We start from the raw sequence: 14,927 nt of genomic DNA on the forward strand, positions 1-14,927 counted from the left end.
AAAATCCACCTGCAATGCGGGAGACCTGGGCTCAATCCCTGAGTTGGGAAGATGCCCTGGAGAAGGGAAAGGCTACCCAGTCCAGTGTTCTGGCCTGGAGAATTCCATGGGCTGTATAGTCCACGGCGTCACTAAGAGTCGGGCACAACCGAGTGACTTTCACAATGTGTATTCTTCCACCCAGATACTTCAGTTGCCTAAAACCAAGTGTAATCAGATGTTCCCTAAAGCATATGAATGATACTATTTTTACTCAAATGGTTTGATGAAGTGTATTGATTTTAAAACTCACTAGCCTGCTGTCCAGGTATAAGGGAGAGGAATGAAAAGAAGGGGATGGGAAACAGATTTCTGTTACTCATCTCAGGCCATGAAGAATTGCTGGGAACAAGTAAGAGCTGAGTTAAATCCGGTCATCAACCCCATCCCCTTTTCCCTTCTGGCTCTCTCCCTAGCTCAGAAGAATGCAATGAAGTCATATATGGTACAGCAAACTATTTCATTTACTTTGTTAATATAGTTTTGTTCTGGGGGAAAAAAAACTTCAGAAATTTTGAAGAGAACTAATCCCTACCTCCAGTTCCCTTGGAGAGGTGATACAGTGGAGAGCTTGGAGGCAGTAGAAGAAATTAATCAGAAGTACCTGGGAAGCTCCCCTCCAAAACTGGATAGGTTATGAGTCTTCTCTGGGGTTTCAACTTTTGGGAGAACTATAGCTCACTGCAATATGCTCCTGGCCTTAAGATAGTCCCAGAACAAAAGCAACAATGATTAGATTTCCTCGGAATGTACAGGATGGCATGGCTTTCTCTCACAATAGACCCCCTGCGAAGGTGCTCAACCATTCCTCATCCAAATCCAAAATATCACTTATTAACTCTATGGAAAGTACCCTAAATGAAAGAGCTGTGCAATTTGCTTATTTTTGTGTCATTTAGCATGTCTGATGCCAGTCATCCTCAGTCCCTCATCCCTCTCATTTCTTAGTCATAAAGGACTGAGAGTTCTCACTGATAGCTTTTTGTGAGCAAAAAGCACATTTCTACCCCTTCCAGACCTTAAAGGGGTTAACATCCACATGAGACCAGATTAGTTAGAAACTGTTTTTTTAAAACAAAACAAAAATCACTTTCCTTAAACACCCTACTGGAACCATTGGTTTTGTTGTTTACGTGACTCTCTGTTCCCTCCTGGATGATCATATTTCTCTGCAATGCTGTAGATTTATTTTGTAACTGGAAATTATTCTCCTCTCCGAGTGTGTACAGAGCCCAGACTTGGCAGCATGTCTGAGATGTATCTGTGCTCTGCTTTACAGCATGAACCCCTTAGACCTGTGGCCAGATTCTCTATGTAAGACGTAGAGAATAGACATAGAAGGGGTAAAGAATGCCATCTGTGGCTTTGAAAAAGAGTTCCACCAACAATGCCCCAATAAATACGATGTTTAAACACAGTGATATCCAAAATGAGTTGGGGAAGTTTGCAAGACAATGCCTTAGAGCGCAAGAAGAAAATATTACTACCTGTATCATTTCTTATCTCATGCTCTTATCTTATTCTTATCTTATGTTTTCCTTTTTACCTTTAAGTTAGTGTATACATATAATTCATAAATAAAAATATGCACATTGGGAAACTCTTGGTCAAAAAATTTTGTTGATGGAATGCATAATCAAAACTTGTAGGGTGCTGCTTTAAATATGAACTTAAATTTAAACATAAACATTCATCATGTTTCCTATAAAAGCTTTATCTAATTTTAATCTTATGGTCAAATTTGATAAATTTCATAGCTTTCAGATTTTCCCAGATGCATATGAGCTATTCTTGTGGTAATTGATAGTATCCATTGTAACGTACAGGCTTATCATATAGTTACCAATGTTACATAGTTTAAATATATATAACATGTTATAAACATAAGGTCATTGTTCCTATTACTTACATCTATGAAATTCCTTTTATTTTCAGATTTGAGTTGGGCTCATTCCCCATAAGAATGATCATCTCTGGTACAACATCTCATTTTTCTTCCAAGGATGAGTTGCAGGAGGTTTGTGACTCTCTATTGCCAACAATTTAAAAATAAATGTTCAAGTTATAGAATTGAAAGTAAATTTAGATGCAATCTGGTTTTAAGTTGTTGTTTTATTAAAAGAAAATAAGCTGTGTGTCCAGTGTCACCTAGAAAGCAAATGGAAGAGACAGAATTAATGTTCATAGCGTTCAAAATGAAAATTACACTTGAGGAACGAGTCCTTTTGTATTTAGTTTGCATTGTATCATCACTTGAGTGATTATATTGAAGTTTGAAAGAGTGCTTGAAGGTCTTTTTAACAATATTGCTCTTTATGGTAGTTCTACTAACCTCTTTTTAAAAAGCATTCTTGTGTTTTACATTGCCTTTCCACAATAAATTTATTTACTTTTAAAGCAAATTCAGAACTTAAATCCCAGATCACTGCTTACTTTATGAACTTGACTCTATCTCTTACCTTTTTTTACCTACAGTGTGCTTACTTGTAAGATTTGTCATTCCTGTCTTACTTTACCTATTGTTTGAAGATAAAGTGAAATAATTATGCCCCCAAAAGAGATGAAGAAAATAACTTTTTTAGAAGTCGTCAGAGAAATGCTTGCACCTGTGTTTGTATAATCTGCAAGCTGTTTTGAAACCCTTTGAAAGATAAAGTGTTTTATGAACCATATCAGTAATTCTTTTCTGGCTTTTTTTTTTTTTTTTTCAGGTGGAACTGTTCTTTGAATCTCTTAAGACCCAAGGATCACACCTAGATATATTTCAAATTATTCTGGAAACCATATCCAAAAATATAAAGTGGCTGGAGAAGAACCTTCCCACCCTGAGGAAATGGCTACTGACTAGTATTTAAATGGTCAATAGAAACAGCACATCAGATGCTGTGTTTGTGGGAAGTGTGCAGAGCCAGTGTTCCAGATAGTTTAATCTGTAAAGAGCCTCAAGAAGTCAGTCTACACAGCTGCCTGTGCTCAGCTATCACTTCTAGCTGACAGACATATGATGCTGGGGTGGAGCCCCAGTAGCCTATTTTAAAGTAAACCTCCTGAATAATGGAGATATGTGGAGATATATATAGAAGTAGCTGCCGCAACACAGACTGTCTACACTGCCCCACGTTAGGCAACTACTATTTTGCTTCTTTGATGCTTTTTAAGCCTTGCATAGTATCCTGGAGTTTTCCCAACCAGGTTACTTCCAAGGAAACATAACCAGTCTGCAAAAAAAAAAAAAAAAAAATCTTTCTTTCACATCTTTCCATCTCCTCACCCTTCTGCTTTCTCAGCTCAGCCTGAATAGTTTATTTATTTTTTATCATTCATGTAAAATCTCAATCAAAGTATGAAGCATATGGATCAGGAAAACATGCTGCTGCTACTGCTGCTAAGTCATTTCAGTCGTGTCCGACTCTGTGTGACTCCATAGATGGCAGCCCACCAGGCTCCGCCATCTCTGGGATTCTCCAGGCAAGAACACTGGAGTGGGTTGCCATTTCCTTCTCTAAGGTATAAAAGTGAAAAGTGAAAGTGAAGTCGCTCAGTTGTGTCCAACTCTAGCGACCCTGTGGACTGCAGCCTACCAGGCTTCTCCGTCCATGGGATTTTCTAGGCAAGAGTACTTGAGTGGGGTGCCAGGAAAACATACTTATTGCCAAATCTCAGGTTATTTCAAACTAGACGTCAGGGTTTATCAAAGAAGCGAGGAGGGCCTTTTGGCTTGAGCCTAACATTCATGAAGAGCCTTGAAAGCAGACTTCTGAGGTCATCTCTAAATGAAGTTAAATCTGGAGTCACAGTGGTACAGGAGAGAAAGATGATATCACCCCACTTTAACCCATGCCCTATTGCATTTGTAATAAATCTTTTGAAAATTGCAGAGTTAGATCATACTATTGGATCTATTTTGGCTTAAATATATTTTGTATATATTTTGGCTTAGTTTGATGTAAATATTTAAAGGTATCACTATATTTTGTAAACCAGTTTTGGCATTTCTTCATATTTTAAGGGAATCTCCATCTTTGAAATTGTTTGACTTAATGGTTTGACTAAGGTATTAAGAAATAAAACGTCACTCTAAATAAAGGTAGTAAATTTATCAAATTCATGATCCACGTATAAGTGAGTATAAAGTATAATAAGTTCTTATAAGATTTGAATCAATACACAGATTACTGGCTTATCTTGGTTATCAAAGAAGGCTGGGATTATTTGGGTGGGAGTAGGGTGGCAGGATGTTATCCAATCCCTTTTAAATTATTTCATATCATAAAGGTCTGTAGACCTTTCTCTACTGCCACAGTCAGAGACAGGATACATTTTGGATGGACATGGGCATGATCCAGCACATATTTTGTTGTTTGTTTTTAAATAATTTCTTGAAGTCTTTCAAGCATCTTGGACTCTAGAGTTGGCCTGTTCATGGCTCTACAAGGTTTGCATAACATCTAAGTGATGTCCCTGTAGAAGTGTATTTTTGCATAAAGAAACTGAAAGAATAAAGAATACTATATTTTCCCACCAAAATAATATGTAAATTAAGCAGTAAAATGTATATGAGTTTTGGTTGAATTGTGCCATTAATCTTGCTGTTAGTAAGAAAAGTTCTTTCTCTTATGTAATAACTTACCTGCCGTAAGTTTCCAAGTTTTTAATTCTCTTCCTTTTAGTTAATCTCTCTGATTCTTAAGAATTGAGTACAGAAAATGGAAATTTTATTATTTGATGAGATTGAACATGAGAAGTGCTATGCCAATGATGTTTTAATGAATAAAGAATTTTTTTAAAAAAAAGAAACATATTTATTAGTGTGGTATTTCAAAACCTTTATGGTGGATGCCAGACCCCTAAAACAAACTAAAGCTTGGCTAACGTTAGTTCTAGTTTCCTTTACCTTGAATGAGGACTTTCCTGGTGGCTCAGAGGGTAAAGCGTCTGCCTACAACGTGCAAGACCTGGGTTCACACCCTAGGTCGGGAAGATCTCCTGGAGAAGGAAATGGCAACCCACACCCGTACTCTTGCCTGGAAAATCTCATGGATGGAGGAGCCTGGTAGGCTACAGTCCATGGGGTCACAAAGAGTTGGATGACTGAACAACTTCGCTTTCACTTTCACCTTGAATGAACAAACAAGTCATGAAAAGGTTATATACAATATCACGAATAATGATGGTGTGACCGACCAGACCCAACTTCACCATGCTTCCCTGACTCCCCACAGAGGCACAGGGAAAATTTTGTGGTTTCCAAAGCCTACTCAGAGTGAAAACCTCCCATATCAGGGGAGCCCAGAGCAATGGCTTGTTCCCTTTAGTGTCTGTGTCGGACAGAATAGGTCTTTCAGCCCTCAGAGTCCAACTCACTACCGTGATATGAATTTCTTTACCTACTTCATGTACCTACTTCTGCATTTAACTCTTTGCTATGTCACTGGGGTCTATTTGAAGTTGCAGAAAAGCAAGCCTGGCAAGGAACTTCCTGGAGAGATCCTAATTTTCTGAGGGAAGTTCTTAGGTTTGTTTTGTGTTTTGAAAATTTTTTTGGCAGGGAAAGGGGTTATTCCATTTCAAGAAATAAGGAGAGCCTCTATATAGTCACAGGACCTAGTTTTCTTCTTAAACATTAATGTCTATGAAATACAAGATTGTTTATAGTGGCCACATTTGTACTCTGCAACAAAATACCCCTTTATCGGAATTCATTGTGACCTTATTTCCATTTGACAATGTCACTATTTTTCATTCTACATGTAATCACATTTACAGACTTCCAATCAACCATCTGTTGTCTGCTTGCTAAAACCTTAATCTTATCAGTCATGTCTCCAAGTCCTAAAGAAAAAAGAGTGAAAGGGATTATGAAAGAAGTGGGTTTGCTGGATTTGAAGTATATGTATATTTTACATAATCTAATATTTTAATAGGTAATACCAAATTATTTTCCTGAAAGGGGGTCTTAATTCACTTTCTTCTTACCCTTATGGTCTTACTTGTCAGTATTCAATGGTAATTTTTTTGTGTCTAATAATACTTTCCACAGTAAGGGACAGTTTCCCCAGCTACTTACATAACTATGCCACTGGTTTCTTTTGGTTTGTGTTTGCTTTGAGCATCTTCTTGAACCCTGTTTGAATTTTTCTGTATGCTTTAGTTTCATATGAGTCGTTTGTAAACAGCCTACACCTGAATTTTGTTTTCTATTATGTTCCCTAACATAAGCCTACTCCTTGGAAGAAAAGTTATGACCAACCTAGATAGCATATTCAAAAACAGAGACACTACTTTGCCAACAAAGGTCCGTCTAGTCAAGGCTATGGTTTTTCCAGTAATCATGTATGGATGTGAGAGCTGGACTGTGAAGAAAGCTGAGCACCAAAGAATTGATTATTTTGAGCTGTGGTGTTGGAGAAGACTCTTGAGAGTTCCTTGGACTGCAAGGAGATCCAACCAGTCCATTCCAAAGGAGATCAGTCCTGGGTGTTCTTTGGAAGGAATGATGCTAAAGCTGAGACTCCAGTACTTTGGCCACCTCATGCTAAGAGTTGACTCATATGGAAAAGACTCTGATGCTGGGAGGGATTGGGGGCAGGAGGAGATGGGGACGACAGAGGATGAGATGGCTGGATGGCATCACTGACTTGATGGACATGAGTCTGAGTGAACTCCGGGAGTTGGTGATGGACAGGGAAGCCTGGCGTGCTGCAGTTCATGGGGTCGCAAAGAGTCGGACACGACTGAGTGACTGAGCTGAACTGAACTGAACTGAACATAAGCCTGGCTGGCTCTAGCTTCAACCTCAATCCCCTCTACTCTCAAGCCTTGAAAACTAAAATTTTAGCCCTCAAGGTTAACATTGGCTTCAGCCTTCTGCTAACCCAGCTTTCCTGCTTGCACTTAGCTTTTTATAGACGACTATTCTCCACTACTTTTCAGGTGACCAATGCACTCAAATAGTTTGAAAAAATATATTTCATTTTACAGTTTTAGTTATTTTTAGCAAGAAGGTTAGTCAGGGTACCTAGTCTAGCATATTCCCAGAAATCATTATAACTTTTTTCCAATATGCAAATGCCTTACACTTACATGAGAGGCTCCTTAGAGTGGAAATTGGTTTGTGGTATTGATTGTGTAATATCGATTTCTCAGAAATAATGTTGTGGGGTGCCTAATCGTGTATCAAACTTAAGTTAGCAGTATAAACAGACTGTTTGTTCAGGATTTAAATCAGGAAAATTTTCCAATATTCATTAAAGATAAATGGTTAGAAAGTCTGAGAAATGCAGACTTAACAAGATAGGAAAACATTTCTGTCTCAATCACTTCTGCAAACTTTACTTCGAAACTGTAATTTCAAGATCTTTGGCTAATTTGTTTTCCTTCCCCCTAAAGTCCTTTTCTTCTACCATACTCCCAGATAAGTTCGGATAACCAGTTTTCTATTCTCAGTACATGACTCATTAATTCTCATCTTTAGGTATTTACACACATGACTTCCCACACTTCAAAGTTCATATCTTCCTCTTTTGAATTATACCATATTTTTTGTTTTCAATACAATATCTTGGGTTGATGCCTCTGTAAGGAGTTCCCATGTTAATACCACCTGGCTTGCCCCTCTAGTCATCCAAACAGTCCTCAATTGTAATCACAAACCTCATTTTAAAGTAGGCAAAGCAAATTGCCTATGAAAAGACTTAAAAGATACGAAGGACATTATTTCTCAGTTTTAGAACCGTGCAATCTGCTATGTGCTCAGACGCTCAGACATGTGCCCTTTGAGACCCCATGGACTGTAGCCCACCAGGCTCCTCCATCCATGGAATTCTCCAAGCAATAATAATGGCGTGGGATGCCATTTCCTCCTCCAAGGGATCTTCCTGACCCAGATGGGATCCAACCCGGGTCTCCTGCATTGGCAGGCATATTCTTAGCCATTAGCACCCACTGGAGAGCCCCTTTAGCACAGTTCAGTTCAGTTGCTCAGTCGTGTCCAACTCTTTGCGACCCCATGAATCGCAGCATGCAAGGCCTCCCTGTCCAACACCAACTCCCGGAGTTCACCCAGACTCATGTCCATCGAGTAGGTGATGCCATCCAGCCATCTCATCCTCTGTCGTCCCCTTCTCCTCCTGCCCCCAATCCCTCCCAGCATCAGAGTCTTTTCCAATGAGTCAACTCTTCGCATGAGGTGGCCAAAGTACTAGAGTCTCAGCTTTAGCATCATTCCTTCCAAAGAACACCCAGGACTGATCTCCTTTAGAAAGGACTGGTTGGATCTCCTTGCAGTCCATGGGACTTTCAAGAGTCATCTCCAACACCACAGTTCAAAAGCATCAGTTCTTCAGCTCTCAGCTTTTTTCACAGTCCAACTCTCACATCCATACATGACTACTGGAAAAACCATAGCCTTGACTAGATGGACCTTTGTTGGCAAAGTAACGTTTCTGCTTTTGAATATGCTATCTAGATTGGTCATAACTTTCCTTCCAAGCACAGTATTCTCTTTTAAAAACTGCTTTCTAGTAAACCAGTGAGTTAGGAAACCCTAACTCATTTCTATTATTTTGAGTTGGAGTTGGAATAAGGATAAATAGAACACTCTAAAAACTTAATATAGAAAGAGGTGGAGAAAGGGGGTGGGGGAACTTTTTCTGAAAGAGAAATAGTTGTCTCCATGGTATAAGGCTGCAGATATGAAATTTTATTTTCTTCCTATTCATATCTCCAGATGTAGAGTCAAAGAGTAAAAGCAGAAATCTTAGAAGAATAAGCAGAATTTTTTTAGCTGGGAAAGGGTAAACAAGTAGAGATATGTCAGCTGATAAGGATTAAAGAAAAGCTCTGGTCTGAAATAAGTATGCACAATCTATGTGATCCAGACAGTTCGAACCCATTGGAGTCAGACCCTATGTTCTGAGTGAGTTAATTCAAGTCATGCTCAGGGACTGAATTAGGTCATTTAAGCAGCAATGAATAAAAGTGAAAGTGAAAGTCCCTCAGTCGTGTTGGACTCTTTGAGACCCATGGACTGTAGCCCACCAAGCTCCTTTGTCCAAGGGATTCTCTAAACAAGAATACTGGAGTGGGTTGCCATTTCCTTCTCCAGGGGATCTTCCCAACCCAGGGATTGAACCTGGGTCTCCTGTATTGCAGCTGGATTTTTTTACCATCTGAGCCACCAGGGAAGCAATTAAAGGTTTGTATTTGTTTATTCTTGTTCTCAGTTCAGTTCAGTTGCTCAGTTGTGTCTGACTCTTTGCGACCCCATGGACTGCAACATGCCAGGCCTCCCTGTCCATCACCAACTCCCAGAGTTTACTCGAACTCATGTCTGTTGAGTCAGAGATACAATCCACCCATCTCATCCTCTGTCATTCCCTTCTCCTCCCACCTTCAATCTTTTACAGCATCAGGGTCTTTTCAAATGAGTCAGTTCTTCTTCTAGAAAATAGTTTTGATACTACTGATCAAAGCACAGTCTTAAAAATAATGCTCTATATTCTAGAAATGCCATTACCAGGTAGGAAAAGCATGTTATTCACCTACTTTCAGTTGACTATTTCTCTGGGATGCCAAAGTATTTGGATTTTAAGTCCAAGGGAGGTGGTGTTGGCTCCACCACCTCACTGAGGACCTAGAAAGAAATAACACCTTCACTACTGACCTTGCAAAGCCAAATCTATCTAAGTGCTGCCTAAAAAGGGAAACTCATGGATTTTTTTTTCCCCAAAAATACATCTCTCCTTATCTAGTGGCCTCTTCTTCTATAATTCCACAATTACAGATTCATCCCTTTCAGTTAATGAAAGTTGAAATATTAAATTGTAATTCATTAATCATGCTTTAGTGTGACTTCTTAAAAGATTTTTTTATATGGGTCGTTGTAAAGTCTTTATTGAATTTGTTACAATATTGCTTCTGTTCTATGTCTTGATTTTTTAACTGGGAGTTATGTGTGATCTTAGCTTCCTGACTAGGGGTCAAACCCACAACCCGTACATTGGAAGGTAAAGTCTTAACCACTGACCACCAAGGAAGTCCCTTGATTTCATTTTTTTTAATTAATACTTATTTCTTTATAGCTAACTGGCAAAGGGTCTGTAAGGAAAGAAGACCCTCAAGCTGGAAGAGGATTGGGGGAGTGGATTTTGGAATGAAAACAGTACCCCCAGAAAGGACTGTTTGGGTAGGAAGCTTGAGAGGGCAGGATCTGTTACTTATTTATGGATACTGTGTACAGAGGGCTGTATTGACTATGTGAAGCAGCACCTAGAAGTGAGGAAGGAAAATAGAAAATGAGACCTCGGAGAACTCAGAGACAAGCCCACTTGGCAATTTTGCCTCAGAGGCTCCTGCCGGTATATGATTGTATAATTGCGCATCATGTATTATGCATTGTGAATGAATCCCGTGTGCTGGGCCTGGTTGTAAAGCCTTAAAAGCAAAACCTTAGCTCCCGTTTTGTTTTCAGTTCTCTTTGGTCTCTGCACACCATGGGCATCCCACAAACAATGCTGGCTGAATAACAGGCTGTGCAGGCAACCGTCAGCCAGCAGGAGGAAGAAGGCATCTGAGTCAGCCTAGAGTCAGCCAAGAACTGCGGCCAAGTGTCATTTCCTGCATAAATATTGCAGGACCTTCCCCTGGTCAAAAACAAACAAAAACCTGAAGGACATATTCTACAGGAATGAACCAGAGGCGCACGTCTGTTTCAGCACAGCTGTAAGAAATAAAGGAAAACGAAAATCAGTATCTTCAGAAGTGTAAACATCTCCCTAGAAAGAGTAAGCCGTTCAAAAATTCCCGCAGGAGATCATCTCTAAAAAGATTTTTTTATATCCTCTGATTTGTAGGGCCTGTGCTTGGTTTTCACAGCTGGAGTAGGGCCTACCATCTTTGCTGTGCTTACGTATCAACTCGACACCAAAAACCTGGTTTTCTCAGGACACCGTTATTTTAAATCATTAGGTTAAAATATGTCAGTGTTAGAAAAATTGGTTTGCTCTTGTAGTATACCTTGTGAGTCTACTCTTTTATCTTTTCACGCAATGTACATGGAATTAAAGTTTCACAATTCACATTTAATAATAACAGCAAATACCTCTTTGGTGCTTATTTTGTGCCAGTCTTTGCCTGAAAGCATTTTCAGTGTGTTATTCATCTTATCCTCACAGTAACCTTAAGAGGAAGGTAGTTGTCCTTAGTTTGCAAGGAGAAAATGAAACCCTGGGAGGTTAAGCAACTTGCCCCAGTCAGAGGCAGTGGTCTTTAGTTTATTTACAGAACTGTGCATTCTCAACATGGTCAATTTTAAGAGCATTTTCATCACCCCCAGGAGGAATCTGTACCCATTAGAAGTCACTTCCTTCCTCTCTTCACTCTTAGGCAATAACTAATCTATTTTTTTTTTCTCTCTATAAACTTGCCTAGTCTGGACATTTAAAAACAAAAAATCAAATAATACAGCATATGATGTTCTGTATTTGGCTTCTTTGATGGACATTTGGGTTGTTCACACTTTTTGGCTATTTTGAATAATGCTCCTATAACCATGGGCTTCCCTGGTAGCTCAGTTGGTAAAGAATCCACCTGCAGTGAGGAGACCCAGGTTCAATTCGTGGATAGAGAAGATCCCGTGGAGCAGGGAAAGGCTACCCACTCCAATATTCTGGCCTGGAGAATTTCATGGACTACAGTCCATGGGGTCGCAAAGAGTCAGACACAACTGAGAAAACTTCACTTTCCTATGATCATTCACTTACCAGTTTTTGTATGAGCATAAATTTTCAGTTCTTCTGGGTACATAACCAGGAGTGAAATTGCTGGATCATACAGCAACTCCATGTTTAATCTTTGGAGAAACTACCAGACTATTTTTCAGCACATTATTATTTTCAACACATTATTTCCACCAACAGTGTATGAGCTTCCAATTTCTCTACATCTTTGTCAACATTTACTTTTATCTGGCTTCTTGATTCTAGCCATCCTATGCCTATGTCTAGCCATAGCATGAAGGGGTACCTTATTATGGTTTGTATTTGCATTTCTTTCATGGATGATAATACTGAACTTTTTCATGTGTTTATTGGCCATATGTGTTTCTTCTTTGGAGAAGTGTATATTCAGATATTTTGCCCATTTTTAGTTAAATTATTTGTCCTTTATTGCTTAGTTGTAAGAGCTGTTTATATATTCTAGATGCAAGTCCCTTGTGAAGTATATGCTTTGAAAAAATTGCCTTCCATTATTTGGGTGTCTTTTCACTTCTTTGGGTACTGTCCTTGGAAGACAAATTCATCTTCACCCTTGTCTTATTTCCATTAGAAAGATGCTGTTACGATGAGTTGAACTGTGTCCTCCAAAAATTCATATGCTGAATCATAACCCCCAATACCTCAGAATGTGATTTTATTGGAAATAGGGTCAGAAATGTAATTAGAAAAGAAAGAAAGTGAAGTCGCTTAGTTGTGTCTGACTCTTTGTGACCCCATGGACTGTAGCCTACAAGGCTCCTCCATCCATGGAATTTTCCAAGCAAGAGTACTGGAGTGGGTTGCCATTTCCTTCTCCAGGGGATTTTCCTGACCCAGCGATCCAACCTGGGTCTCCTGCATTGTGGGCAGATGCTTTTACCGTCAGAGCCACCAGGGAAGCCCAGGGAATTAATTAGTTAAAGATAAGGTCCTGTTGGAGTTGGATGGACCCTTGCTTCTATCTGATATGTGCCCTTATTAAAGAGGGTGATATGGACACAGACAGGAAACAGGGAGAATGCCTTGTGAAGCCTGGAGCTTTACTGTCATAAGTCAAGGAACTACCAGAAACTAGAAAAGCGCCCTGGAACATATCTTTTCTTGGTGTCTTCAGAGGGAACATGGCCCGACAGACACCTTAATGTTGGGCTTCCAACTTCCAGAACTATGAGACAACAACTTTCTGTTATTCCAGTCACTTGGATTATGAGATATATATATATATATATATATATATATTTTTTTTTTTTTTTTTTTTTTTTTTTTTCCTCACAGCAGCCTTAGAAAGCTAATACAAATGCCTAAGATTTATTTTTCCATTTTGGTAGTTACTTTCATGTCAGCCCCCTTGTGGCTCAGATGGTAAAGTGTTTGCCTGCAAAGCAGGAGACCCAGGTTCGATCCCTGGGTTGGGAATATCCCCTGGAGAAGAAAATGGCAACCCACTCCAGTAATCTTGCCTGGAAAATCCCATGGATGGAGGAGCCTGGCAGGTACAGTCCATGAGGTCGCAAAGAGTCAGACATGACTGAGCAACTTCACTTTTACTTTCTTTTTCACTTTTCATGTCAAAATACAAGACTTAATAATATAACATTTCTAGGTTTGAGATCCTAGTTATATTGATCAATCATATGAAAAATTCCTTTGAATTGGGCTCTATCTTTACATTTCTTATACAAGTATCTTAGGGTTTTGAAAAAAATCAAAATATTTGGCTCTTAGTTACCTAAGCAGACCTTATGCTTTTTAGATTTAAGCTTAACAAAGGGAAATGTTATAAAGACTCTTAGTAAAATAAGGTGACATTATAAAATTAAAATTTCTCTTTTCTGTTAGAAGTTATCGTATACCACAGATATTAATTTCTGTTTTGTATTTTTCTCCCTTTTTTGTAGCTCTTGTCTTAACAACATAACTATGTGAATTAATCTCTTTAAAAATAAAACACCCTTTAAATATTTTCTTAGATTACAGCTTATTATTTCTTGCTTGTTAGAAACAAGCTATTTTATTCTGAAATGTTATTCAATTATTTCTATCTGATTATAAAGATAAGGTGGCTAGTTTTGATGAATATGCAATCAATCAAATATAATACAAATAGATTAGGGAACTTGACTCAAACGTCAGAAGAATCTTGCCAAGTAGTATAGGTACAATGGTGAACAATATTGAGAAAGGAGCTTGGAACTGGATTTGAAAAGACAGAGTGATACTCCTTTTCTGATCGAGCAGCTCGATGGCTATGTGATTATGGGCAAATCACGTCTCCTTCTGAACTTCTCAGTTACCCTACGTACATTATGATTTAGATTCCTTTGGTATAAAGACACTCAGGAGCACTGAAGTCCTGGTATTTGTGTTTGTGTGTATGCTTGTAGTTTTGAAGTGGCGGGGGAGCGGGTAGCGTGGGGATGCTATTATTGAGCTATATCACATTAAAAAGATACAGGATTAAATACCAAAAGTTATTAAAATTTATCAATATTCATAACATTGGGTAGACATTTAGGTTGCCTACCTAACATTTTGGTTCACTTAATCTCTTTTTCCTTTCTGAATAAGAAAAATGAGTTTGTCTGAGTGCCCCCTTCATCCCCCATATGAAATAAGGGAAGTGATCCTAGACCTTGCTTTGTTTAGACACCACTCACAGGAACTTTATTTTCATTTCCAGAGACTGGCTTAGAAATGTACATAATAAAGGTTTGGTAAACCCAGGAAGAATTCTAGTAGGGTATTTCTTAGAAAAGTTTCTTTGTTCTTAAGATAGAGACATCAAGAGAAAAGTTCTTTCTTCTTCCCCTGCCAAAGCCACCTTGTTGACTAAATGGCCCTCAGTCTCTCAGAAAACTGCTCAGAGAGTACAGAGTGAGAAATTGGGTTTTTGATGAGGTTGGGGAGCTCTGACTGGAGGTTGCCTTATTTCTTCAATTGTTATATGAGATGGTAAATGTCCTTATTCTTCAAACTAGTTTGATTCAACATAGTTTTTTTTGTAGTCCAAAGCATCTGCACTAGTATATGACTGCTCCTTCTTGATAACCTTTTACTTCATTTGGCTGAATCTTTTGGTTAAACTGTAAGCTATACAAGGACCTCCCTGGTGACTATATGGTAAAGAATCTG

General features: G+C 38.8%; 1 protein-coding gene across 2 annotated transcripts in view; it reads left to right on the plus strand.

The window, feature by feature from the left end:
• The window catches only part of ERAP2 (endoplasmic reticulum aminopeptidase 2), a 51,570-nt gene extending 46,734 nt beyond the window's left edge, over positions 1-4,836 (plus strand). For both annotated transcript variants that reach the window (XM_086413244.1, XM_086413243.1), the window contains exons 18-19: positions 1,975-2,056; positions 2,751-4,836. In XM_086413244.1, the coding sequence (XP_086269370.1) occupies positions 1,975-2,056; positions 2,751-2,894 (226 nt within the window). In that variant the 3' untranslated portion in view covers positions 2,895-4,836. The remainder of the gene's footprint in view (positions 1-1,974; positions 2,057-2,750) is intronic.
• The last annotated feature ends 10,091 nt before the right edge of the window (positions 4,837-14,927 follow it).

The sequence above is a fragment of the Bos grunniens genome, chromosome 7 (genome assembly GCF_055505025.1).
Source record: "Bos grunniens cultivar Pamir isolate PY7600 chromosome 7, Bosgru_T2T1.0, whole genome shotgun sequence".
In the NCBI taxonomy this organism is placed as follows: Eukaryota; Metazoa; Chordata; class Mammalia; order Artiodactyla; family Bovidae; genus Bos; species Bos grunniens.